The following is a 25,360-nucleotide window of genomic DNA, read 5'->3' as shown; positions in this document are numbered from 1 at the left end:
TCCTGATTGGCTGGGAACTGGGAGGGAGCAAAAATGTGGACTTTCCGGCATTCCTTGAAAACTGGGTTGGGAAACACTGAAGCTGCGCCTTCCGGTTGGAAAGGTTGAGAAATCCTGTTCTAGAGGACCCGGCCGCATGAAAGTTGTTACAAACACACTCAGGGGCCACTATATTAGGTACACCTACATCTAAGAGAATCTCTACAAAAAGTGATCAAAATTCCAAATAGGCAATGCAATTATGGTTTTCATAAGTATTCGCCTCTTTCAGGTCTTCATCAGAATTTCCCTGCATTTTCTTGCATTTATTTTGCCCTGCTGAGAATCTCACACACTCTGCGATGTGGCCCCCACCCTGCTTCAGGGTGGGGATGTGTACTTTTGGTAATGTGCAGTGTTTGCTGTAAGCGGAACACCCAAAGAGCGTTTAGTTTGAGCTCAATTTTGGCTTCATTAAGACCTTTAGCCCACACATTCCTTATATTTCAAGTAGCTGTAGAAGGTTAGGTAGTGATTGAAAGTTATTAAATTGTTAAACACACACACAGAGTAACAGCCCACTTTATTTTTTAGTAAAACGTCCTTGTCACAATTAAAATGCGCCACCGCGTGGTCATTTAATTTCCGTTCCCTCATTTCCTGTCCTATCTTCAGTGAAATTCCAGTATAGGGCATCTTGCTGGAAGGTCTTTCTTTTTTTCTTAACTTGCATCTTTACCACAAAATGAAACAGGTACTCAGGGCCAAAAGCATGCCTGGGAAACCCCAGTTTCACATAAAAGCAAACCTGATACCGGCTCCCCCCCTGCTCACCATCCCTCAGCAGATTCAGCTCTGCCCCGGACCCTCCTCAGATCGCGGCCGCCCCCCCCCCGCGGGTCTATTTCCAGAAGAGAATGTTCCAGAGAAGCAGCCAGCAGGGGTAGACTAAGAGGGAGATGAGGGGGTAAACCAGGGAGCCGTACAGGTTATGGTCCAGGATGCCCTGCGAGATGACGGACAGGAAGAGGCTCCAGCCATCCAGCAGGGAGACCGGCATTTCCTGTAGCTCCTGGTAGACGAACACGGAGAAGAGGAGCGTGCAGGCGGGACTCAACAGAACCATGGCCATGGCGCTCGGCACCCTGTGCGAGATACACGTGTCAGGGTAGGAAAATATTATATATAAATCGCTCCCAATCAAGCGGTGTGTCTGTATTATTTTACACACACAGCTTGATGGGAGCGTGGCTCAAATTAGAGACTAAAAAAATAAAGCAACTAAATGCCATGAAATCTCATAATTCATCCAAGAGCTTCGATTAAAATTAAATATTAAAATGACTATGGGACATGAGTGTTATTTGCTTAACCTACATTAAGCACAAGTTCCTACATACCATTAATCAGCAATAAGCATGGACTGTTCTCAGTATTCGCATCGAGGCATTTCCTGTCCACATACTCCAGTTATAAAATATGACAGACTAAACATAGTTACAAGTATTGCTTTACATAGTCAGACGGAGGATCGATTTCATACCTGACCACAAAAGTCAAGGGCGTCATGGCGATGGCTCGGCTTACCTGGGCACGTGGGGAGTGATGAAGGCTGCTACGGGAACTAGTGTGAGGGCCAGGATGAAGCCCAGGGAGAAGTTGATGAGGGCAGTGCAGGCCAACAGAACAGCCATGTAGAGAACTGCCACCAGCTTCAGGACACGCCAGCCTTCCTCTGTGCCCTGACCAGACAGCACCCTGACACACACACACAGAAACCAGCTTCAGGACACGCCAGCTTCCTCTGTGCCCTGACCAGACAGCACCCTGACACACACACACAGAAACCAGCTTCAGGACACACCAGCTTCCTCTGTGCCCTGACCAGACAGCACCCTGACACACACACACAGAAACCAGCTTCAGGACACGCCAGCTTCCTGTGTGCCCTGACCAGACAGCACCCTGACACACACACACACACACACAGAAACCAGCTTCAGGACACGGCAGCCTTCCTCTGTGCCCTGACCAGACAGCACCCTGACACACACACAGAGAAACCAGCTTCAGGACACACCAGCTTCCTCTGTGCCTTGACTAGACAGCACCCTGACACACACACAGAGAAACCAGCTTCAGGACACACCAGCTTCCTCTGTGCCTTGACTAGACAGCACCCTGACACACACACACACAGAGAAACCAGCTTCAGGACACACCAGCTTCCTCTGTGCCTTGACTAGACAGCACCCTGACACACACACAGAGAAACCAGCTTCAGGACACACCAGCTTCCTCTGTGCCCTGACCAGACAGCACCCTGACACACACACACACACAGAAACCAGCTTCAGGACACACCAGCTTCCTCTGTGCCCTGACCAGACAGCACCCTGACACACACACACAGAAACCAGCTTCAGGACACACCAGCTTCCTCTGTGCCCTGACCAGACAGCACCCTGACACACACACACAGAAACCAGCTTCAGGACACACCAGCTTCCTCTGTGCCCTGACCAGACAGCACCCTGACACACACACAGAGACACCAGCTTCAGGACACGCCAGCTTCCGCTGCATGCAGAGTACACGTACCTGTGCGTGTTGTGCGGAAGCGCCAGGCCAGCAGTGTAGATGGCGATAGCCGTCAGCACCACAGCCTCGGTTTCCGACACAGGGAAGTGCTCCACAGCAGCCTGCTGGGCCAGAACAGGCAGCGTGTACAAAGCCACCCCTGTGAGATGGCTAATGACCACCGGGGTCATCACTGACAGAAACCCAGGGCTGGAAGGCTGGGGGAGACGAGAAAACCAACAACAGCGTGAAATGCAATGGAAGCACTACTTCTTCAATACAGGTGCATCAAAAAGTGAAATATTTTAGTTATTACACAGAGCACGAGAGTAGAAATGTTTTTTTTAATTCTACTAAAGAACCAAGAACTAAAGCAGTTCAAATATTTGTGTCCCTCAGATGCAGTGACATCCTTACAGTCAGGGCTGATCATCGCCTACAAAAACCTGCATCTACAGATCAGCTTATGCTGGAGCTGATGGCATTCAGACTTACCTGCTCTCCTTCCACCAAGCCATCCACGGCTGATGGTGCTGCACCCTCCAGCTGAACCCACAGGTCAAGAGCGTGAAATGGGGGGTCAAGGACCAAGCAACCTGCAAACAGCTGCTTGCTAGCTCTACCGAATGGAACACTGGCCCTTTATATAGAGCTCTTACATGGTTATTGCCTCTCTTACGGGTACTTTCTCAGTAAATTTTTCAACCAAAACAAATTGCACAGATTACACATAATTACCCATTTGTTGCATAAGGGTAGAAATTCCATGGTTATCTTGGATGAAGCAAAAAAAAAAAATCTTAGTTTTGCATATTAGCACCGTTTGTTTTCAAACCTAATTCATCTACAAAACATCAGATAAATGATTATATAACATCAGGGCAATTCAAATCACAGTCCTCAAGGCTGTTCCCTCCCTGCGCCCGCACCACCCCCATCCCCGCCGCTCCCTCCCTGCGCCCGCACCACCCCCATTGTGCCCCAGTGCCTCGTCAGGATATCCGGAGTAACGGGATGAGAATCAGCAGGCCGAAAGCTGGCATATAGTATCCGATGGACACAAAGTGCGACAAGGAGGGCAGCAGGTAAAAGAAATAGGACTGGTGAAGGCGCTCCAGAAGATTATTCAGCTTACGGTACATTCCCTCTATGAGCCTGGGGGGGGGAAATAAAGCAGATAAATTACAGGGGTTACTGAACATGGACATTTCTTTTGGAATCATTCTACTAAAGGGTTATTTTTAATACTCAGATTTTATACCGAGCACCTGTGCGTTGCAGAATTTTTTTTATTTCATGACTATTGGACCATCTGCATTTACACAATACTACTTTATAAATCTGGATTGGTTATTTCGGACTTCCTCTGCCGGTCCCTGGAGGACGGGCTTCCCCTTTGAGTCTGATTCCTCCCAAGCTCTTTTCCTATGAGGGAGTTCTGCTCCCTTGCTACTATCGCCTCCGGCTTACTCTTTGAGGGCATTGGGCAGAGATATTGTAAAGCACTTTGAGACAATGTAATGTTACAGGTCAATGCAATACAAAAATAAATGGACTGATTGATTGATACTGGATCTGCATAAATAATTCATAGGAGCCCAACTGGAGTGCATTCTTGCACTGAAAATATATGTAGAAAAAAAAATATTAATCTACCCTTTTCTGATGAAAATTAGCTACACTTCATTGCAACACCAGACACGCTTCAATCCAGACCCTACACAGGGTTGCCGGTTTTGCTCAGCTGCTTGGAGTGAGCTTTTCAATTACAAACAAGTCTGCACGCACATTTATATGTACGCAACAGATTCATTACCTTGTAAATAGTCTGCAAGGCTTGCAAATTACCCCATCACTTTTGATGTAGCTAATTTTAGGTTTTTAACGGAATAAGAGAGACTTGTCGTGAGATTTCTTGCGTGACAGTAAAAGGCCGAAAGAGCAAACATCACGCCAGATGCGTGAGATTCGGCAACCCTGCCTACTGCTCCTCCAAAGCACGGCTGCCCAATCAGCATAATCCATCAGCTGTTTATCAGTTGATATATTTACTTATATAACTTTATAAACACAAGTGTATAAATGAGACCCAGGTATATGGCCTCGGTACCGGTGTGGATTACAGGGCAGGGGCAGCTCACCTGCCCACAGTGGTGGCGTCGGTCTTGTACTGCCGGAAGCTGTTGATCCCCCGGATGGTTGCCGCCTCGATGTGGTAGCGCAGGAAGAGGCCGTGGTCGCCCCAGGGCCGCCCGCTTGCCTGCTTCAGCACCATCAGCAGCATGGTCTGCACTGCGTGGCTGTATCCTGCCACACTGTCCCAGTCGTTCCTCTGCAGCTGGTTCAGCCAACATACTTTCATCACACACTGAAACCCCGAGACCTTTACTTGCTTACCTGACAGACATAAAGGCTTGGATGTCTCATAAATATTTACAACTAAATGATAATAAGATCAAATTGTACTAACCCTGAGTATCTGGGTCAACATTCTACTTTTGCAATAGATCATGCACTAAATTTGGGTTTTATCTTTGACTGTGATTTTAAATCTGATAAGCAAATTAATTCTGTAGTTTTGTAGATCATTTTTTTTTTATCATCTTACAAATCTGAGAATCATTTTTATCACCTCCAGATCTCGAGGAAGTTATTCATGTCCTGATTTTGTCCTGCTTAGATTATTCAGGAATCAATAAGTCATCACTCTCTCGCCTGCAACTAGTTCATATAGCTTATACAGACAATCTAACGGTGTAAAAGGCATTCTGTGCAACTACAGGACTAGGTTACTGCTGAAATCTATGCATCAGCAGAAGCCCTCAGACAGGATTCTGTCCTGGTGCCTCAGATCCTCATATATTTCATTTAAAAAATCCCTTTTTAAAATCCGAGCTGTACATTATTATGAGGAACATCTGGTGGCCTACCTTGCCCTGGATGGTGCACAGCACATTGATCTTCTGACAGAAAGCATAAAAGAGGTTGGCCAGGTCCAAATTGGGCAGCTGACCATTGAGACCCTCGAGCACCAGATCCAGGCTGGTGACGACGTCACTGCTGAGCTCCAGCGTGAGGGCGGCCTGGATGGAGCCCCCTCTGCCGTGCAGAGGCGTCCAGCTCATCCCTACACACACAGAAAGTCATCAGCCTCTGCTCAAGCTGACAATCCCCAGGACTTTGGCAGGGCGCCTGGCCTGGACTCATACCAGTGCTGTTAGTGTGGTGGTAGCCCTCCAGCCAAGCCTGCATGCCAATCAGGTCGTGTTCATTCACCAGGAATATGATGTCCTTGGCCCAGTAGACCTGACCTGGCAAAAGCAAAAATACACAGAGCATTTAAACTCAAGAATGAAGCTTCGCCTGGAGTGAATCAGAAAAAATGCTTCAGTCACAGATTGTGTGCGTACATGGCCAAGCTCATGACGATGTAGCTGTATTAGTGTGTGTAGGAGGAAGTGTGTTCATGTGTGTTTTCACTGGGAAAGAAAAACTGAAACTAAAGATGAAACATGGCATTTTTCTTCTATAAAACTGTCTATACTTGCTTTGGAGGACCAAGTTTGTACACAAAAAAAAAGGATTTAAGTGAAATTGTGTTTTTTTAAATACCGCAGATCCCTGAAGGCCAACTCATACTTCACTTTTCCACGTGTGCTTTTAGTCCGAGCAGAGTGCGAGTGACGTGAATTTCATCATCAGGGGTTTATGCCATACTTGGGGGAAGATGGTGGTACAGGAGGTAGTGCTATTGTTCAGCAACTAGAGAGTTGCAGGTTCGAGCCCTGGTTCCTCCTGACCCCATCAAAGCGTCCTTGAGCAGGACACTGAACCCCAAATCGCTCCCGGTGAGCAGGTTGGCACCTTGCATGGCAGCCTCATGTGTGGATGGGTGAATGTGAGGCATGAAATGGAAGGCGCTTTAAGTACTCGTAGCAGTGGAAAACGATATATAAATGCAGTCCATTTACCATACAACGCGTGCATAATCCAGACTGTCTTATGTCTGGCGGAGACCATGTGTGTCGTTGCGTATTAACTGTGTAAGGAAACTGACCAGGCATTTGCTGCAGGTGGCAGCAGTGACTTTCACAGAGCAGAGGTCAACCAAGAAAGAGCAGAAGGATTGTTGTAGGAGGGTCAGAGGTTCCCGCATATCTAATGCTGCATACTGTCCAGACATTATACTGCGGTACATATGGTATTTTCAAAAGCAACAGTATTCCAGAATTTTTAAATCCTTGCAAAAAAAAAATAAATAAATCACCTAGCGTGACATTGTGGGGGTGTCCCAGCTAATTTTGTCGAAAGGAATTCAAAATACCACAGTATGCCGTTTTACCTTAACTTTGCCAAAGCCTAACTTTAAACTGTTTATAATATTTACTTGTATCACTATACTGCTTGTATTTGTGCTTGTCGCACTACATCTGACCTCTCCTGGTCTGGTGGAATATCACTGCTGTATGTAGAAAAACACCATAACACGGCTGTCCGTGACCCAGAAGCGCACATGGATAAGTGATGTATAAACTAAGCTTTATACATATGGATCTGTATCAGAAAATGGATGTGTGACTGTCTCTGTCACTGCGAGACTTGCACCTCACCTCTGAAGTACTGTGCCAAGCCCAGTAGGAGACCCACAGCCTGCTCATTGCCCTGTGGACTGCAGGGGGCACTAAGCACCAGGGCCTCTGTACGGGGGGCGCGGGGGGCCCGGAGGATGCCATAGACATTAGTGCCACGTACCATCTGAACAGGTTGCACAAGGAAACATAGACCCGGTAAGAGGAATATGCAGAAAACGATCCATCATTGTACTGCAAAACCGACAGGAGAGAGCAACACAGTGATTAAGGCAACAGAGCAAACAGCAATGAAATAGGTGGAAAGTTCAGGTGCAGAAAGTCAAAATCCAGACCGAGATTTTGTTTATACCAACCAGCTGAGCACTCTGTGACTGTGACTCTTTATACTCAACCGGTCGGTTGAAGCAAAACCTTGGTCTGGATGTCTACTTGCTGCACCTGAACTTTCCACCTCTGGAAACAAACACAGGAATTTTTACTACTCAAAGTTGGGTGACCATGCATTATAACAACTCTGCAAGATGGAGGGGGGGGCTGACATCAGGTGACACTCACTCAGTTTACCCATTTCTTGTTCGCCGATTCCTTAATCAGTACATAACGCAGAGCTTGTTTACTCTGGCCCATAGTAACCAAAACCAGACCACGATGCCAGATAGATGTAGCCTTTTGTAGGAGCCAAGGCCCACTGTGGCGGAGTGCTTTCCCCACACTGAAACTACAACTCCCGGACTTTGTTTCTGTTCATCCACATCACTTTTGTCTCGATTCCTATCCCCCCGATAACGTCCTTGTCACATCCTCTCATTGCCATGTCACGCTGTTCTCCTTTGAGACCTAAGTAAGAGTTACACTCACGTAGCGTTCCTTGTTCTCATCTGGGAAGGGCAGAGTGCGTGAGAATGTCTGAGTGAACACCTCCAGGCCCTTAGCCTGCATCGCTTTCACCAGCCAGTCCACAGGCATCCCGCTGTGAAGCAGAGACAGGGAGGCAGCGATGGGAATGTAAGCAGCAGGGAACCCCGGCAAGGTGGAGCTCGACACTGGGCCCCAGCGGCACTCACCCTGCCTGCTTCTTGTGAGCGGCAAATTCTCTGCCCATGGCCAGGGCCCTCTCCCCGGCTGGGAAATGCTCCTCCACCATGGTGGAGCCCATGGCATTCTCAGACATGTACGTGCGCAGAGTGAAAGGCTGAAAAGCCAGGCCCATGAACCAGGCCACACCTGCCAGGTAGCACACTACACTAAAAACCAAAGAAGGGGAGAGAAATATCACATCATCCCCAGCCATGTAGAGCCATACATGCAAGAGATTTCATTTATCATTTATTTTATACTATCGGGTATCCGTTAGTCACTAAATTAGCGCCGCTGCAGAGACTCACCAGAGAGGCGTGTTGAGACGGGTGAGAAGCGTGGTGAGCGCCCTCCTCCGATTGGGGTCTGACAGCAGCCCCATTTCTGGAAACAGCACTCAGTGAAAAAGGAAACTGACGAGGCAAGATACGCACAATGTTATTCGACAGCTAAACATCAAACGTTAAGTGTTTGGAAGAAACTTTGTCTTGCTCACAGTTCTACGAGTAAACGTTTGACTTTTTTCCAGGCTCCTAGAAGATGCAGACCACCGACTATGGGTCATAATGTAAATGGTTAAAGGCTGATCCAACTTGTTTTCCCAAGATAAATGTTCATTATGCTCAACATAAAAAAACATGTACAAGTACAAACTGAACTTTTGAGTAAATGTATGCATAAACAATACCTACACGATCGCCATGCATTCTATACGTGTGCATATCGCGCATTTGTGTAAAATATAACATTTGTGTTATTATCGCTATCGTGTATGTATCATGAAAAATAATAAATCTGCAGTGAAAATCGAAAGTATAACTTAAAAAGCATTTTAAGTGGTGAAATTACAAGGTTGGCCCGTTTTAGAATCGTTCCGCCTCAGCAATTGAGATGCTCAGTAAGGTTCCAACCTGAAAGTCGATCTTTTGGAGAAAAGCCCCTCAAAGCGGATGACAGCCCCGGTGAAAATGCGTGCACCCGGCGTTCTCACTATTCCATCAACAGCTCCTGCCCAAATTGCAGCACACATGCGCAAGGTCTTCGCGCATGCGTACGCTACACTACAATACACACTACCGAGCGTGAACGTCCAGCTTTACGTATGCGTATACTACTACACATGTCGCACCGGTTTGTACCGCGCAGGCGCAAACACTTTACGGCACAGGAAGCAGTGTTTCGACAGCCCGACTTTTTTATGATCAAAGGCTTCAAGAGAGTCTACCTGCTGGGTTGCAAAGAAGCATATCAGTATTTGGGCGAATTTTGACAAAACAGTTTAATATACGTAGCCTTTTCTTTACCAATCCCTGGTCATTTTATCAAAAAGCTTAATTGTAATTTTTTATATCATCCGATAAAAATGTTTCGGTTAAAAGAATAGAGGAAGGTGAGCGGAAAATGATTTTGAGGGAATAATAAATTAGTCTATAACAATAAAATGGTTGTAGACCTTTCTTAATACATGACCATAGTTTGTGGTTTGTTTACCCACCGCGTTTATGTCAGCTGATTGGTAGTATTCCATTTCTTTTCAATTATGATTTTCAGCTATGAAACTACCTATTAAATTATCTAATTATCATAAGCAGGTATTACTATATTGGAAAATGTTTTTGCATGATTTCACTCCTCACAGTAGTCCTCTTTGGAATAATAGACATATTTTATGAAGACTATATTGTTCTATAAGGATTGTAGGGAAAAGAGACATTCGGTCTATTCATTTAATGAATAATAATGGTGATTTGTGAGACCACGGTCAGTTTGCTCTAAAATGTAAGCTTGTCAAAACGATTCCTGTTTCTTTTGTAAAGATGGTTAAAGGAATTTTACAGTACTTGACTGTTATCCCAAGAACTGGCAATCTGTGTGTGGGTAACTATAATTTTTTGGATCACAAAAATTTTACGATTGATTGATTTATTGATTGATTGATTAATTAATGAGAAAGGTGGAAAACAGCTGTTTTTTGTATGCTATTATTTAAGTTTTTTTTTGGGGGGGGGCGGTTACTTTAAATAATTGGCTGCTCAACAAAATGGAACATATAAAATTTGGTCTTTTTCTACAAGACCTCGAATAAATTTGCAATAATCTCATTATAATTGCTAAGTTTTATATACATAAGTGTAGATTTTCCTAAGATTACTCCAAATCATGTACCTTTTAAAAATGACTTAAAATTATTCTTTCAAGTATTGAATAATTATTATTGGAAAAATTGTTTTTTCCAAATGAATAATCCCCCTTTGTCTTTGGTTGTTTATATATATATATACATACACACACACACACACACACACAAAACATAGAAACATGTACATGTATACAGTCGGTTTACATACACCGGAGTGTAATACTTTGCTCAACTTCCATTTTGATATAATTTCCTGTTTAATATTCATCATTCAGTGAATTCCTACAATAATTTCAACCAATCTTCTTTATTTCCATGAATGATTACAGCAACTCTTTCACTTTCAATGGTTTTATTTACAATGCAAATATTGAAGTTACAAAATTAGTAGGTCTAAAGTTTACGCCAACCTCATATTGTCTAATACTTTGTTGCATTGCCATTAGTTTTTAGAACTCCAGTCAGTCTTACCGGATAACCATCAGTTAGCTTTTTACATTACTCAGACGGGATTCTTCTGAGAGAGTTTTTTCTTAAGTTCATTCCACAAATTCTCTATAGGATTTAAATGTGGGCTTTGAGCAGGCCATTCCAAAACATCAATTTTGGTCTGCTGAAGCCATCCTGTGACCGACTTGGAGATTGGGTCGTTGTCTTGTTGAAAGGTCCAACGACATCCAAGGCCCAACTTTCAAGCAGACTGCTTCAGGTTCCCCTGAAGTATGTCCAGATAATATTCCTTCTTCATGGTAACATCTATCTTACACAGTGCTCCTGGACCACTAGCAGCAAAACAGCCCCATAGCATGGTGCTGCCACCATTATGCTTCACAGTGGGCACTATGTTCTTTGGGTTGAGGGTCTCTCCTTTTTGTTGCCAAATATACTGTTGGTCATTAGAGGCAAAAAGTTCCATCTTCGTTACATCGGACCAAAGAATACGCACCCAGAAGCCTTTATCTTTATCCAGCCTCACCTTAACGTGGCATTTTTGAAGAAAATCAAAAAGGGGGTGCTCTGCAGCCCCTTAGCCCATTACGATGTAGGACCCCTGGACTGTGGACAGAGAGACACTGATTCTTGAATCCTTCAGTTCTTGACATACTTGTTTCTTTGTCATCTTGGGATTGAAGCGGAGCTTTCGAACCAATGCCCTCTCATCGGTTGGTGTCAATTTCCACTTCCAGCCTGATCTTTTAAGGCAGGGGTAGGGAACCTGATCCATGGAGAGCCGGCGTGGGTGCGGGTTTTTTGGATGTCCTCTCAATCAGCCAATAACAGTGGATTCCAAGGACTGGAGTTGAGAATCGCTGCTTTATTATTGGCTGACTGAGAGGTCATCCCAAAAACCCGCAGCCACACCGGCTCTCCATGGATCAGGTTCCCTACCCCTGTTTTAAGGGTTTAAACTGTCCCAAATCAATGATATCGCTGTACAGTTGTCTGGATGGATGACCGATGTACTCCTAGTTGCCTGGCTTTGGCACCTAGGGAGTTTCCCCGACTTCTGCAACTGAATTATGGGTCTTATGTCTTCAGAGTGCCGCGACCCAGTAGGATAAGCGGTTAGGAAAATGGATGGATGGATGTCTTCAGAGTGTTATTTTCCTTTTCCCATGTTGGATTAAGTAGAAATAAAGCATTAGCAGGTAACTCTGGCCCTTTATATAGCCCTGTGTGCACCACCTGAACTATTACAAAATACTTGCAATCAAGATCTAAAAGGACACACATGAGAACCATTTGGGGATTAATCCACGCTGCTGCAAACGCAAAAATGCACCAGATCACCCTGGCGCATGTAAACTTTTGACCTACTGAACCGTAAATAAAACCATTGAAAATGAAAAAGCTGTTCAAAATCAGTCATGGAAATAAAAGAGATTAGTTGTCATATATCCATCCATCCATTTTCCAAACTGCTTATCCTACTGGATCGCCGGGGGTGCGGAGCCTATCCTGGAAGCAATGGGCACGAGGCAGGGAACAACCCAGGATGGGGGGCCAGCCCATCACTCACACACCATTCACTCACACACGCACACCTACGGGCAATTTAGCAACCCCAGTTAGCCTCAGCATGTTTTTGGACTGTGGGGGGAAACCGGAGTACCTGGAGGAAACCCCACGACGACATGGGGAGAACATGCAAACTCCACACAAACATATATATATATATATATATATATATATATAAAGCTGCTTAGTTGCTGTAAAACTATGTGTATATTGTTAAATTTCTTGCTTTAAGAAGTATTAAAAAAAATGCCTTAGGAATGAAGTCCAATTTATCTTTCATGTGCTGTAATCTGCGTTGGTATTTGTATATTTATTAGTCATTTGGAACTTCTTGTATTTTTGTACTTTTCATTCACTCAGTCCTCCAGTTTATCTGTAGTAATCCGGTTATATTCATCTCAGTACATGAATTTTCAAAGGCAAAAACTGTAGTTTCCCTCAGCCTACATAGTATCGGGAGTAACAAAACAATGTCATCGTATTCATTTTTTAAAAATATCGTGCCTTGGTGGCTTCTGAAAGAGCAAGAATTTAGAAAAATCCGACACCCCCTTTCTATTTTTAAGGGAAAGTACTGCTGGTACATAACAGATATTGTGGATATTGTGGAAAGTGCAGCTGTGTTTATACCGTGACGTGTGACGTGGTCATATGCTGCTGCATTCAGTTAAGCTGCAATCCGGTACATCAGACAAGGAGGCAGATTAGTTACCTGTGCCTGGTCCACACAGCAGAATGTAAGAGCATTCCTAATTACCGAAACACGTTTACGTCCACTGTGATCATCTTTTTAGCTGTCCCAGTGAAGTGGAATAGTGTGACCTGACTGTAGGGCTATAAATGTGTGTTACGTTGGAGTAGCAGGCCTCTGGGCTCCTCATTTATAGTGTTTTCGTTACTGTTGTTTTTGGTATATTTCAATATACAGCTGTGAAAAGAAATCGCGACCACAGCACAATTTGTTTTTCACTCATTGGATGGGCGTCTGTGAATATGTATATATTTTTTTGCAAACTGCAGCCTAGCTCTTCCTGCTTCTAGGAGCCTGATATGAGCTGTCCTAGTAGTGCATTTCTCATCTGCACTTAATGTTTCCCACTCCTTGTGTTAACTTGATGTCTGAACAGTTCACTTGATAACTGTTGGATAAGTTAACAGTCGTCTCTGCCATTAGAATGTTGCTTCCTCCCTTTACCTGACTGGTTTCTGGTCGTTTCCAGCGTCTCCTGCTTCACCTTGTTCTTGTGTACTGCTGTCTTACAGATTTTGAAGCTGTAATCATCCTGCTGCTCAGCATAGTCTTATCCCAGCTCAACCACGATTAAACCAGGATTCAAAAATGCAGATTTGTTTAAAAACATAGAATCATCTGTAATTTTTCCCACAGCTGTATGTATTGACAAATTCTTTCTATTCAAAAGTATGAATTAGAATAATAGTCAATTTACAGTACATAGATATATGTGGCATATTTCATTTAAAATTAAAAATATAATTTTAGTCTATCATGAGATAATGCAGATCTTATTAGCAGTGCCAGTAAAGATCCTTAACAAGTTGGTATGTCGCTCTGCAGGTTACTACTTTGTGTCCGGGACTGGAAGGTCACTGGTTCTAATCAGCTATGATTTCACCATTCACCCTACCTCCAAATAGAATACGACTGAATCAAGCATTTTATACTCCTTATTATGAAACGTAATCATTTTTCAATGAGAATACATGCTTTTCTTGTGCATGCAGCACTCCATGCCTCTATGGACAAAGTGCTTTTTACAGTTGCTGTTACAAACAGCTTTAGACACTTTACACATGTAAAATTTTATTACAAGGTTGTTAACTAAAATATATTGGTTTTGTTTGATTTCTATATGGACCACAAGTTTAGCATGAGTTTAATAAGTAACTGTGCCCTATTCCAAAGTCACAGGTAACATAAGAAGAAGTAACTCACTTGCAGTTTAACAGCCACTTTGATCCAACTTTGAGTACAAGCGACATAGCAGGGTCAGCCGGTCCCCTGAGCAATTGCGGTTAAGAGCCTTGGTCAAGGCTCCAACAATAAAATCTTTCTGCTGACCCTGGGATTTGAGCTGACGACCTTCTGATTAGACGCAGGGTCCCAACGTGCAGAGCCACCTGGACATTGTGGATTACCTTAATTTTCTGCTTTCCGGTGTAATGTTTTATGTTAATATTTAATAATGACTGCACTTGGGTCATGTAACATAATTGTTTTTCCAAAAGGCATCTCTGACTCATGTGTTTGGGCGACTATGACAGTCGTCAGGGAAGCCTCTGAATGTTGCCTAGCAGAACCACATCAGTCACGTTAATCTGACCCAGGCCACAAACCACAGGTGCCACATTTAGTCAAAGCAGTTTCACAAAATCTGTTTTATATAAAGCAACCTATAATGTATATTTTTGACTCCCGAATTTAGTCTTAAGGTACATGGATAAAGACTGTGACTGCAGTTTTGGTACTGGTGCTAAATAAAATAAAGCTGATAGAAATGTACGTGGGTCTTTGTGATCAGGCAGCATGCTGAACACCAGCAGGGGTCCTCACACAGGAAGTCTATAGCTAGACAAGTAGAAATGCCCTCCTCTGTGGGTACCACATATAAAGAGCTGTTAAATAGTTTTCTTTATACATCAATCAATTCTTTCCATCACAATCAAATTCAACCATCCTTTTTCAGTTCCACAGGATCTGATACTATGAACCCTGCACTGCTCACTCCCCCGTCAGGACAGACAGCTCCTGCAGGTGCTGTCGAACAACCCCATCCAGCACTTGGCCCAAGCTGCGGCAGGCAGTCATGGCGGCCTCCATCAGAGTATCCAGGTGGTCCTGGTGCAGTCGGGCGTCCATTTGCACCAGGGCGATCTGCCCGCCTCGTGGCAGCAGCGCCAACGACATGACCGTGCCCCCACCGCTCTCCTCTGCATGGCAGAGGTCCGCGACTGCCGTGTTCTCCATGAAGCCAGCGCTGCAGGCGCACACGTAGTCACGCATCGGGATGCCAGCGTCGATCACCGCCAGGGTGGCTGCGTTCACACACGCGCTGTAGTTTCCACCATCCGACTGCAGGATCTGAGGCGCAGCAAATGAGAGATTCTTCAGGATGACACTAACCGTAAACAACTGAATCTCTTACTCATACAAGGGACAAAACTTCTGGACAAACGATTTTGATTAATAAAATTCAGTGCCCACAATCTACAGGCAAGAAACTCCAGATACACAAAGCAGCATCTTACATAAACATGGTTACAATCTTTATTTTTTAATTGCTTAGTCATTTTGCTATGATTGTTGTAGTTAAGCGTAACATGCTTGCTTCAACGGCTAATTCATTATTAACTTTAAAAAGGAAAACAGAGTTAAAGACACCAGTCTGTGACCTTTCTGAAAACCTGTGACTGTTGTCTATTGTTACCCTGCTCAATCTCAACTGTTTCAGTAAAACATACAGCAATATAAATACATAATACGTAGGTTACCTAACAAGCCAACAATCTGTCACCTTTTTGCACATATAAGATTCCGGCACCTCCACTTCAAACCCCTGTTACTAGGGCTGGGCGATATGACGATTTAAATCGGATGATGAAATAAAACTGTCTATTGTTTCATACTGTGCTTTATCGTTTATTTCGTGGTGCCGCAAAATACACCGTTTACGGCAACATTTGTTCATTTTTGTGGATGACGGTTTTGCTAGGTTACGTCACCACATGGGATTTGGCATTTATATGGAAGTTTTTAATGAGTTTTTAATAAGTTTGTAACCCACAGAAGACAGTTCACAAATATGCACTGCATGGTATGTATAGTCCTACATGACAGTTACAGTGTTCAGTGTCTCCCATAGTTTAATACTTATAGGACATTTAAGACATCTCTGTATCGTTTAGATTTATACTTTAGTCCATTAATTGTATGTTTTGTACTTTAAACAAACACAGTAGTTACTAATAAAAAGTATATTGGGAAGGAACGCAAAACTATTGCGAGGGAACTCACAACTTTTCCAAAAAATATTTTCCCACGTAGACCCCTTAGGGGCTCCGTATACCACAGTTATTCTTTAGAAAAAAAAAATCATATCCACAAAAATACAGAGGGATTTGTACACCTGAACAGGATTTTGCCTATTTGTGGGTCACTTCCCATCTATTTTCGGATCACGTGACATTTATGACCTCGTTCCTTTTTATTTGCGGATTTTAGACCAGTTCCTACCGCTGCTGATCTGTAGAAGAAAATCCATAAGTATGAGGTGCAGCCTTGATATCTTTTGTTATCGAGATAAGATGACATATCGGGATATAAGATTTTGGCCATATCACACAGCCCTACTTGTTACTGCACTTCATCTGCCACTGATTCGATTTCATACAGTTTCGCATGTCTGTATTGTTCTGTGCTCGTGTTGGGCACCATCTGTAATCTTCTGCACTCATGTATTTGTTTTACACTAGTGGTCTCCAACTCCAATCCTGAAGAGCTACTATCCAGTAGGTTTTCTATTCTACCTGGCTTCTGATGAGTCATACCTGTTCCTGGTATTTACCCGAGTAGGATAGAAAACCTACTGGACAGTTGCTCTCCAGGACCGGAGTTGGAGACCCCTGTTTTACACCATCTGCATTGTTTGGCAGTCTATATTGTTTTGCATTGTCTTCTTTAGTCATTCGTAACTGAATGAGCCTGAAGGGGCATTCCACTGCACCTGCTGCACATGTCCAATAAAGAATCGTAAATCATATTTTTTTAGTTGTGTAGATTTTTTCTATAAACTGAATTTGGGATTTGATAATAAATGGCGAAAATGGCACCTTGACGAAGATGTCGATCTGTGAGCGCGGATAGAGGCGAGTCAGCACGGCCGCCTCGAAGGTCTGCTTGAGGTGGAGGCTCATCTCGCTGGACTTGCGGTCCCCGTGCGGCCGGCGCTTCCTCTCCGCCGTGCTGAAGGTGGCCATGCTGTACTGGCAGTTAATAACAGCCCGGTCATGGAGCACCTTGCTGCGGGAGCCACGCACCTGCGGGACATGTACAGGCAGGTGTCACACTCGCAAGCTACTGTTACCGACTTCAAATTTGATTTTAAAAGGCACCATTTGAAAAGAAAGCATCCGACGTATAGTTAAAATGCTCAATACATTGAAAATAACATTGAAAGTAATTGGCAGTTCTAATGCTACTTTCTGATTGGCTAGTATGTAGCTATTAACTCAGTATAAGTCGGGACAGTATAAGTAGGCGGAAAACTCCCTTGTGCCTCGTCCATGAATTCTGTATAACGGGACACCTATAGGAGGGCGTGACGCCGGAAACTGCTTGAAAGCTGGTTGAAATGCGTGTCCGACGATCAATGCATGAGATTTCAGAGTTGATTATAAGTCAGTACTTATGCATTGCATTATGCTCCGTTTCAATAACCAGACACGTACGTACTTTCCCTTTTTTGGTCACGTTTAAAAAGTTTTAGAAAAGAGTGCGGAATTTAATTTGTTCTGTTCCTACCAACTATATTAAGTCTCCTCTAATGGCAATGGATAATATGCCATTTTGTGCCTTTTCATGTTAATATAACGATTCAGGCGGAAACAGTAGCGAGACTCTGAAAATATATTCTGGATAAAAATAATTACTCGTTGTTGCTAAACATTTAGTCTGTGGATAATCGCTCGTTGTCTACTGGAAACCTACCCTATCCAAGTAGAATAAACGGTTAACATTTTTGTTTAGCTATGAACAATCGGTATTACGGAAATTAACACATCTAAAAATCCACAAATAGAGCCCCCCTCAGCGCGAGCAGAACTACATCTGCCAACAAGCCTCACCTCATGGGGGCCGTACACCACCGCTAACGCCTTGGTATTTCCTTGTTCAATGTACGCTGACCCGTCGGCTTGGGTAAAAACTCCCATACGAGCCTGCACCTTCCGCAGTTCGGATGGTTTTCTACCATCTAAGCGGTATCCCTGATCCGACAGCAACTCTAGACCCGCCATAGTGTTGTCACACGTGCGCGCTCGATATTACCCACAATGCTTTATGGTACGTAACGGCAATACTTCCGGTACCCCCCGCCAATAGCAAAGTGTAACATCTATATTGCATATTTATTAACTGGGGTCTTGGATAGTAATGACCTATAAAACCACTCCGAAGGCTAACTAAACTGGGTTTCACATGAAAATTGAAAATATAATAGAGTATAAAACTCATTTAATATGATATAGAAATAATATAAAAACTAAATTAAAAAATCAAAACTATAAATAATACTGACACTCGCAATCATACTGGTTCAAACTTTATGCGGACACGACCGTGCCAAAGTGAGTGTCACTACTCCATCTGCACCTCCTGCCTGATTTGCAGCTCGCCCAGATTTTTAAAACTGTGAAGCTTTTGTGACATAAGAAGAATTCACTGTTGACTTCTAACACCGTACCATCGTTACAAAGCCATGATTTTGCAGGTGACGCCCCCTTAACCTCAAGTCTATTGATAGCTGCAATAAATTTGAATGATAATTCATCCATCCATACATCCATTTTCCAAACCGCTTCTCCTACCTGAGGATAATACATGTCCTAATTAATTGCTGTTGGCCATATGTATAATTCTCCCTCAGCTAGATATTGTTGGGCCACCGAATTTGGAAATATTAATTAGAGAGCAATTTAGACTTATAATATGCCTAATTAAAAAAAAAAATCATACGTCTATTTCACTCAGCAAAACAGGTTCTCTAGAGATTTAGAAATGATAATGATGCAGAATGTACACTACCTTTTCATGTAATACATATTTTCTGTGATGTGTCTGTGTCTATCTAAAGTTATTTTGGTTATATGCTGAATATTGAATACATTATCTGTTGATAATGTTCAGCTGAATGAACAGGATATATTTTATTATGCAAGAAATGATTCTGATGGAGGGGCGGCATGGTGGTGCAGTGGTTAGCACTGTTGCCTCACACCTCTGGGACCCGGGTTCAAGTTTCCGCCTGGGTCACATGTGTGTGGAGTTTGCATGTTCTCCCCATGTCGTCGTGGGGTTTCCTCCGGGTACTCTGGTTTCCCTGCACAGTCCAAAAACATGCTGAGGCTAATTGGAGTTGCTAAATTACCCATAGGTGTGCATATGTGAGTGACTGGTGTGTGAGTGTGCCCTGCGATGGGCTGGCCCCCCATCCTGGGTTGTTCCCTGTCTCGTGCCCATTGCTTCTGGGATAGGCTCCGGACCCCCCGCGACCCAGTAGGATAAGTGGTTTGAAAAATGGATGGATGGATGATTCTGATGGTGAAAGAAAGTTTATGTTGACTCCCTTTCTTTTGTACAGGAAATATTCATAATGTTGATCCCTACCTTGTCTTGTATTGTCTGTTTTTGGCCAGCAGATGTCGCTGGCCATCCCATTCCTTCCTCTGTCTTGTAGCTCCTTTATGATGCTGTGTTCCATTCACCTCAAAGGTTGGAAGTCGGAGCTAGGAATGATGTCACACCCGAGTTAACCAGTACAGCAAGTCAAAAAGCCATTTAGCAATACCAGGGAGCAAACTTGTTGGATTGAATTTACAGTTTAAATGACCTTTATCTTCATTCATGTACATTTAGCCCAGACCACCTTAAATCCGATAAGTTATCTGGCTAAGCAGGAAATCCTGCCTTCTGAAACAGGCCCCAGTTCTTGCTCGGTTAATTGTTAGCCATTGTTAGCAATATCAGTTGATAACAACACATTTTATGGTAATTTGCATATAAATACATTGTAGCAACACAATAGCGGTTGGACAGTACTGTGTGTACAACCGATGTAATGAGCCACAAATAAGATGTAAGCACTAATAAAACAGTATAAAACTACAGCTTTAACTTCTTTTGATAAAGGGTGTAGCCATCTTGAATTCTAAGGTTGGGATTCTGCAGATTCCCCTGACTTTTTTAGTAGGAATTCCGACTTCAAGAGACACTCCAGTTGAAATTTCCGACTAGGAACTTGGAGTTTCCGTGTCATGAGTTCAAATGGAACACAGCTTTAGTTCCTAGTGTGTTTCCCTGTTTCCCAGGTCACCTTGTGGCTGAATGGACTAAGCAGGCAGCCATATATCCCTTTTGTCATGGATTCAAGGCTAGAAGGAGACCAGCCTCAGCCATATATATTGGACACTGAGGTTTGACCCATGTTCATATACATGTAGTTTTTGTATTGTTTCCTAGTTGTTTGTAGTTGTTGCTTCTGGTTTGTGGTTATGTTCTGTCTCACCCTTGTTCTTAGTCTCTCCTAATGTCTGAAGTCAGTCTTTGTTCATGCCCCTCACCTGTTCTCTGAAGCTCCTAGTTCGTTACATGTAATTAGTGATGACCCACACCTGTCCCTCATTTAGGCATGTTCCTGTGTGTACCGTTCCTTTGTCGGTTATTGTGGATATGCATGTGTATGTTTGATTTTGGAAAAATGAAGTCCCCTTTGTCTTAGTCATGGTTGGAGAGAAGGCCACACAATGATAATATGGTTTCCCCACATAGATTTTCATGCACACTGACTGACAAGTTTTCATCCACTTTGACATGCATGCATATTTCATTCATTCATGCATATTTGTTAATTATTTGGTACATTTCACTTATTGTGATTGGTCTGCCTTTCATCACTTTTTTTACATTAAATAGACAAGGCACATCATTTAGTGTAATAAATTAACATCCTGATAAATATAATTATCAGCGGTAATCATGCAAGCATTTATATTTGTGTGCATTATTTTGTGTCTTGTACCTGCACGAGCATAGCAGATAATTTGGGGATTGCGTGGCCATCTTTCCAGTCTGACAGGCAAATAGTTCAAGGTCATGGTGAGTGACATAAATTTCATCATAGGTGACAGCGCAAAGCCCAGAATTTTGGGTGTCTGTCACTATATGTACTTGCCCATTCATGTGTCTTCACATACCCATTTGACTTCATCTTCAACGGTCAAAGAACAGTTCTAATGCTCAAGAACAGAAGGACAGAGGAATGTAAAAGTCCCCGGATGTCGTTCTTGCCCCTCCAGTAATAACAAGGAGGCATCGGTAGCATCCACACTAACAAGAGAGAACAATCCCATGATTCCTTGCATCCCAAGTTAGTTCTTGGGAGGCAAGTTAGCAAGATCGCTCTTGCCAAGCACACATGTATGGTCTTTGCATTCTTGGTACTGAGAAACACCCCGTGTCCCACAGTTGATTGCACATGTGCAGGAAAAGTGACTAGATGCTTCCAATAGGTGGCAGCACTGACTTTCACAAAGCAGAGGTAAATGATAAAAGAGTATCAGAAGAATGGTTGTTGTGAAAAGTTATAATGAGCAGCTAAATGAGGCGGTATGGAGGTACCCACATGTCCAATATGTTATACTATTCAGCCATTATACCGCAGCATGCAGTATTTCCAAAAGCAACAGTATTTTGGCTATTAAGCCCATTAATATAGAAATGCTGGTTAAATCCACCCTTTTTTAAAAAAAAAAAAAAAAAAAATCTGTCATTGTTTGGCTTATTGAGCTGACTGCATTAACAGCAGTAGTCAGATACTATCGTCTGACACTTTCTGTGTCACCCTGGCAGCCGTACTTCCACGTAAAATCATTTGGCGTTCCTCTACTTTGGACACTATAAACTCTGCTCTTCACATTCTGAGAAATTGTTTATGGCTCTATTGTCTCTGAAATTACATTTCAGGGGCTCCATCCTTCTAAGGCCGCATTCAAAGACAGAATGCATGGTGTGACAAGGCTGCCCCATTTTGGAGGGTCCATCAAATGAAGAAATATGTCCTTCTTTTCCAGGGTAGATCCTTTGTGGCCCAACCTATCCCAAGAGCAGATTTTTAGAAGGACACAGCCTACGAAGGCTATGCTTCGAAGGATGCAGCCCCTGAATTGGGATGCAGCTGTAATATCTGGTCGTGTTCACGTGGCTGATTTGCATTGCCAATTTAGGGTCATTTCTGGATGGGAATGGGGTCTATTAAGTGCGCATACCTGCTAATGTGTCTATGATAATGTTTATACGAAGATGTATGACCTGTACGGTGTGCATCTCGGTTTGTGCAAGGTTTTATGAATCTGATTCTCACTGTTTGTACGAACACTGAATTTTGTTACGTACATTTTCTTCCTCTGCAACAATGCACAAACATGTTTCATAAATGAGCTCCAGATATCATACCAGAGATTGTATGCAAACACATTAGGGCATCACCGATCAGATTAAAATCAAATACGGCCAATAGATTCGAATATTGCCTAAGCAAGTACGAAAATGCAGCATTTATGTGATTTCTTGCTGCTGGATTATAAAGTCTCTCCGATGGCTGAAAACTAAAATGAAATTCACTTCTGGCCAAAACAAATTGGACCAAAGCTTAATGTCATGCAATTAGGGTTCGGCCCATTTTTTTGCCCAGGATTGGATGTTGTAACTGCAGTGCCATAAACCTGTATACTGTATTTCCTCGTATTCAGTATTCTTAGTACATAATGCCATACTGAATAAACTAGCAGCTCTGCTCTACAGCGCTACCCCTTGGCATCAAAGTACATAGTTGCCTGATGTATTGGCACAAGAAGTAAAGATTCAAACCTGATTAAACTGTTGTTGCCGTGTTGCTGCATAATGTAAAGACCCGCTAGGGGCGGCACAGGGGCTTGCGTACCTTGACAGATTCAGGGGGCTCAGCACTTTACAGAGGCCCTTGAATATGTAAAATTGTACGACTATAATGTAAGGGGAAAGTAGTCTTTAAAATGTATTGAATTGCAGAGGTTTACATACTTGGAACAATTAACCTAAAATGCCATTTCCTCAAAGTATTAAATTGTTGATAATTATTGATAATACTTTTACAGTAGAGCTTGACCAGGCGCTCTGACGCTTTTAGTTAGCACAGCCTAACCTGCTGCTTTGGGCATGTTAGCGGTGGTGTCTTGCTTTCGGGAGAGGTCTCCAAGCAGCGCGCGCTGGTGGCGCCGGTGGTTGTTATGGAAACGCGGCAGGAAGCGGAAAGGTCGGGAATCTACAGGCTGGTACTTCGGTTTACAACGAGTTTATGTGCTGAAGTAATTAAAATATATCAGGAACTCTCGTGGACGGGTTAAACGATGAACCCAATAAATTAATCCGTAGATAGATAGCAAAGCTAGCAGTCTGTCACCGAATAGCAAAATGCAGCGGAATTCACTTATGCAGCCGGATTAACTGGTAAGATGTGCAGTTTCATTTCTGATTGTTGTGATTTAGCCATTTAGCGTCACATATCTAACTTTTCAGAATAATATGTAGCCAGTGTTACTGTGTGAGCCAAATGATATTTCAAAATATTTGTAGTTTAATAGTCTGTTAGCCATGCAGCTCGGTTTCTTTATGACGGGAACAGTTTGACGACTCTCTGCTTTTCGTTTATTTGTAGGTGTACTGAAGGGTCTTACACCCTGGATTTACTTTGAATTTTCAGAGATACTGATTTTTATTTTACAAGTGGAACTGGATATGCCTCTATGTCCTAGAATTTCGCATGTTTTTACACGCAAGCAAGCTTTAACAGGTCCTAAGTGACAGGAAAACAGCCGATGCGTTCACAGATACACCATGCTGCAGTCCGGCGCAGTGCAGCTCCTGTGCCTCACGGCGAGCAGCGGCGTGCCGCTCTTCTGTCGCGGCGCATCCAAGCAACTTCCCTTCTCAGTCATCGGCTCCCTGAACGGGGTGCATATGTTTGCTGCGGGCCAGGGCGTCCAGCTTTTTAACTGTGAGACGGACCGTGGTGGCCGAGTGCTATGGAAAGTTTTCCACGACAGCGTGATGCTGATCGCTGTCACTGGCCAGCACAGCGATAACTGCGGCGACCTGCAGCTGCGCCGCCTGCTGGATAACGTGTGGAACTGTATGGTACTCGTGCTGGGCCTGGACGAGCTTACTAACGTGCGTAACGTGGAGCGCCTAAAGCGGGAACTGCGCTCCTGCTACCAGCTCATCGACACTTTCCTTGACGTTGGCAAAGACTGGATGGGGGACCTGACGCACTGTGTCGAGTGTCTGCTGCCCGCACAGCCTGCAATGCTGCAGGATACCCTGAATGCCTTTGCCCAAGCTGCAGAGAGTGAGTTTGGCTGCTTGCTGGTCCATGGCAAGATGGTGGTAGCTACTGATAAGTGGTGGCGCCTCGCGCCTCAGGAGGTGGTGCTTTTGGCAGCTCTGGTGCGGACGCTGGGAGGCTCAGCATGCCGTGACTGCCCCATCTTCCTGCCTCAGGGCAGCCCCACGGTGCCCCACCGCCTGCTGTGCTTCCAGCTGCTTCCAGGAGTGAACGTGTGCATGCTGTGCGGACCCACGCCGACACTGCAGAGCGTTGAGGGTGAACTGGTGGTGCGTTTCTGGCACCCCCTGGTGGACATGCTCCATGGTTGCCAGGCCCTGCACCAGCGCTGCTTCCCTGGCTCTGTGGGCTTCCATAGGGACATGCTGGCGCTGTTGTTCATTAACCGGGAGTCCAGTCGGGCCATCTCTTCTGTCCACCCTGCCCCCTCTGGCCCAGATGCCCCCTCCCCCATACGCCGCTGGGAGCTGCTGCGCCTCTTCTTCACGTTTGCCTCCACGCGCTATTTCAGCCCGACGGAAGCGCCGCAGAAAGGGGAGCAGACTCCCTCCCAGGAGGAGTTTGCTCTTGGCTTCTCTGATCAGCCCCAGCAGTGTTACCTGGTGACTGACGAGTGCAAATTCTTCGCTCTACAGACAGCACAGCACCAGCTCTACATCCTGACAGCTGCTTCCGTGCCGACCTTTGCCCTCCGACCCCTGGCCACGCGCACACTCTCCGCACTTACTGACTCCACTGGTTTCTAAAAAGCACTGTTGTGGCCATTAAAGATACACTTAAAACATGATGCTTGAATGTTC

At 44.1% G+C, this 25,360-nt stretch overlaps 3 protein-coding genes across 4 annotated transcripts; 1 reads left to right on the top strand and 2 right to left on the bottom strand.

Annotated features, from left to right (window-relative positions):
• Window positions 1–545: 545 nt before the first annotated feature.
• On the bottom strand, window positions 546–9,307 carry gpaa1 (glycosylphosphatidylinositol anchor attachment 1). Of its 2 annotated transcripts, none has more exons than XM_049011116.1 (13): window positions 9,140–9,307; window positions 8,537–8,612; window positions 8,216–8,395; window positions 8,010–8,121; window positions 7,170–7,314; window positions 5,769–5,870; window positions 5,490–5,686; window positions 4,701–4,897; window positions 3,561–3,714; window positions 3,055–3,126; window positions 2,581–2,777; window positions 1,567–1,737; window positions 546–1,124 (listed from the first exon to the last, which is right to left on the bottom strand). In XM_049011116.1, exons 2-13 carry the CDS (start codon window positions 8,608–8,610, stop codon window positions 881–883), a joined length of 1,845 nt encoding a protein of 614 aa, XP_048867073.1. In that variant the 5' UTR covers window positions 8,611–8,612; window positions 9,140–9,307; the 3' UTR covers window positions 546–880. The 2 variants fall into 2 exon arrangements, with proteins under 2 accessions (XP_048867073.1, XP_048867072.1); XM_049011115.1 differs by having other exon boundaries at window positions 8,537–8,641; window positions 9,140–9,306.
• A 5,459-nt stretch (window positions 9,308–14,766) lies between these two features.
• Window positions 14,767–18,454, bottom strand: exosc4 (exosome component 4). The gene is made up of 3 exons (XM_049010713.1): window positions 18,250–18,454; window positions 17,236–17,442; window positions 14,767–15,487 (listed from the first exon to the last, which is right to left on the bottom strand). The coding sequence occupies exons 1-3, from the start codon at window positions 18,418–18,420 to the stop codon at window positions 15,128–15,130; spliced, it is 738 nt and encodes a 245-aa protein (XP_048866670.1). The 5' UTR covers window positions 18,421–18,454; the 3' UTR covers window positions 14,767–15,127.
• Window positions 18,455–23,442: 4,988 nt separating this feature from the next.
• fuz (fuzzy planar cell polarity protein) lies at window positions 23,443–25,345 on the top strand. Its single transcript, XM_049010704.1, has 2 exons — window positions 23,443–23,665; window positions 23,874–25,345. Exon 2 carries the CDS (start codon window positions 24,053–24,055, stop codon window positions 25,304–25,306), a length of 1,254 nt encoding a protein of 417 aa, XP_048866661.1. The 5' UTR covers window positions 23,443–23,665; window positions 23,874–24,052; the 3' UTR covers window positions 25,307–25,345.
• The last annotated feature ends 15 nt before the right edge of the window (window positions 25,346–25,360 follow it).

The sequence above is a fragment of the Brienomyrus brachyistius genome, chromosome 4, assembly GCF_023856365.1.
Source record: "Brienomyrus brachyistius isolate T26 chromosome 4, BBRACH_0.4, whole genome shotgun sequence".
NCBI classification, from domain to species: Eukaryota; Metazoa; Chordata; class Actinopteri; order Osteoglossiformes; family Mormyridae; genus Brienomyrus; species Brienomyrus brachyistius.
This window is presented reverse-complemented; position numbering and strand designations above follow the sequence as displayed.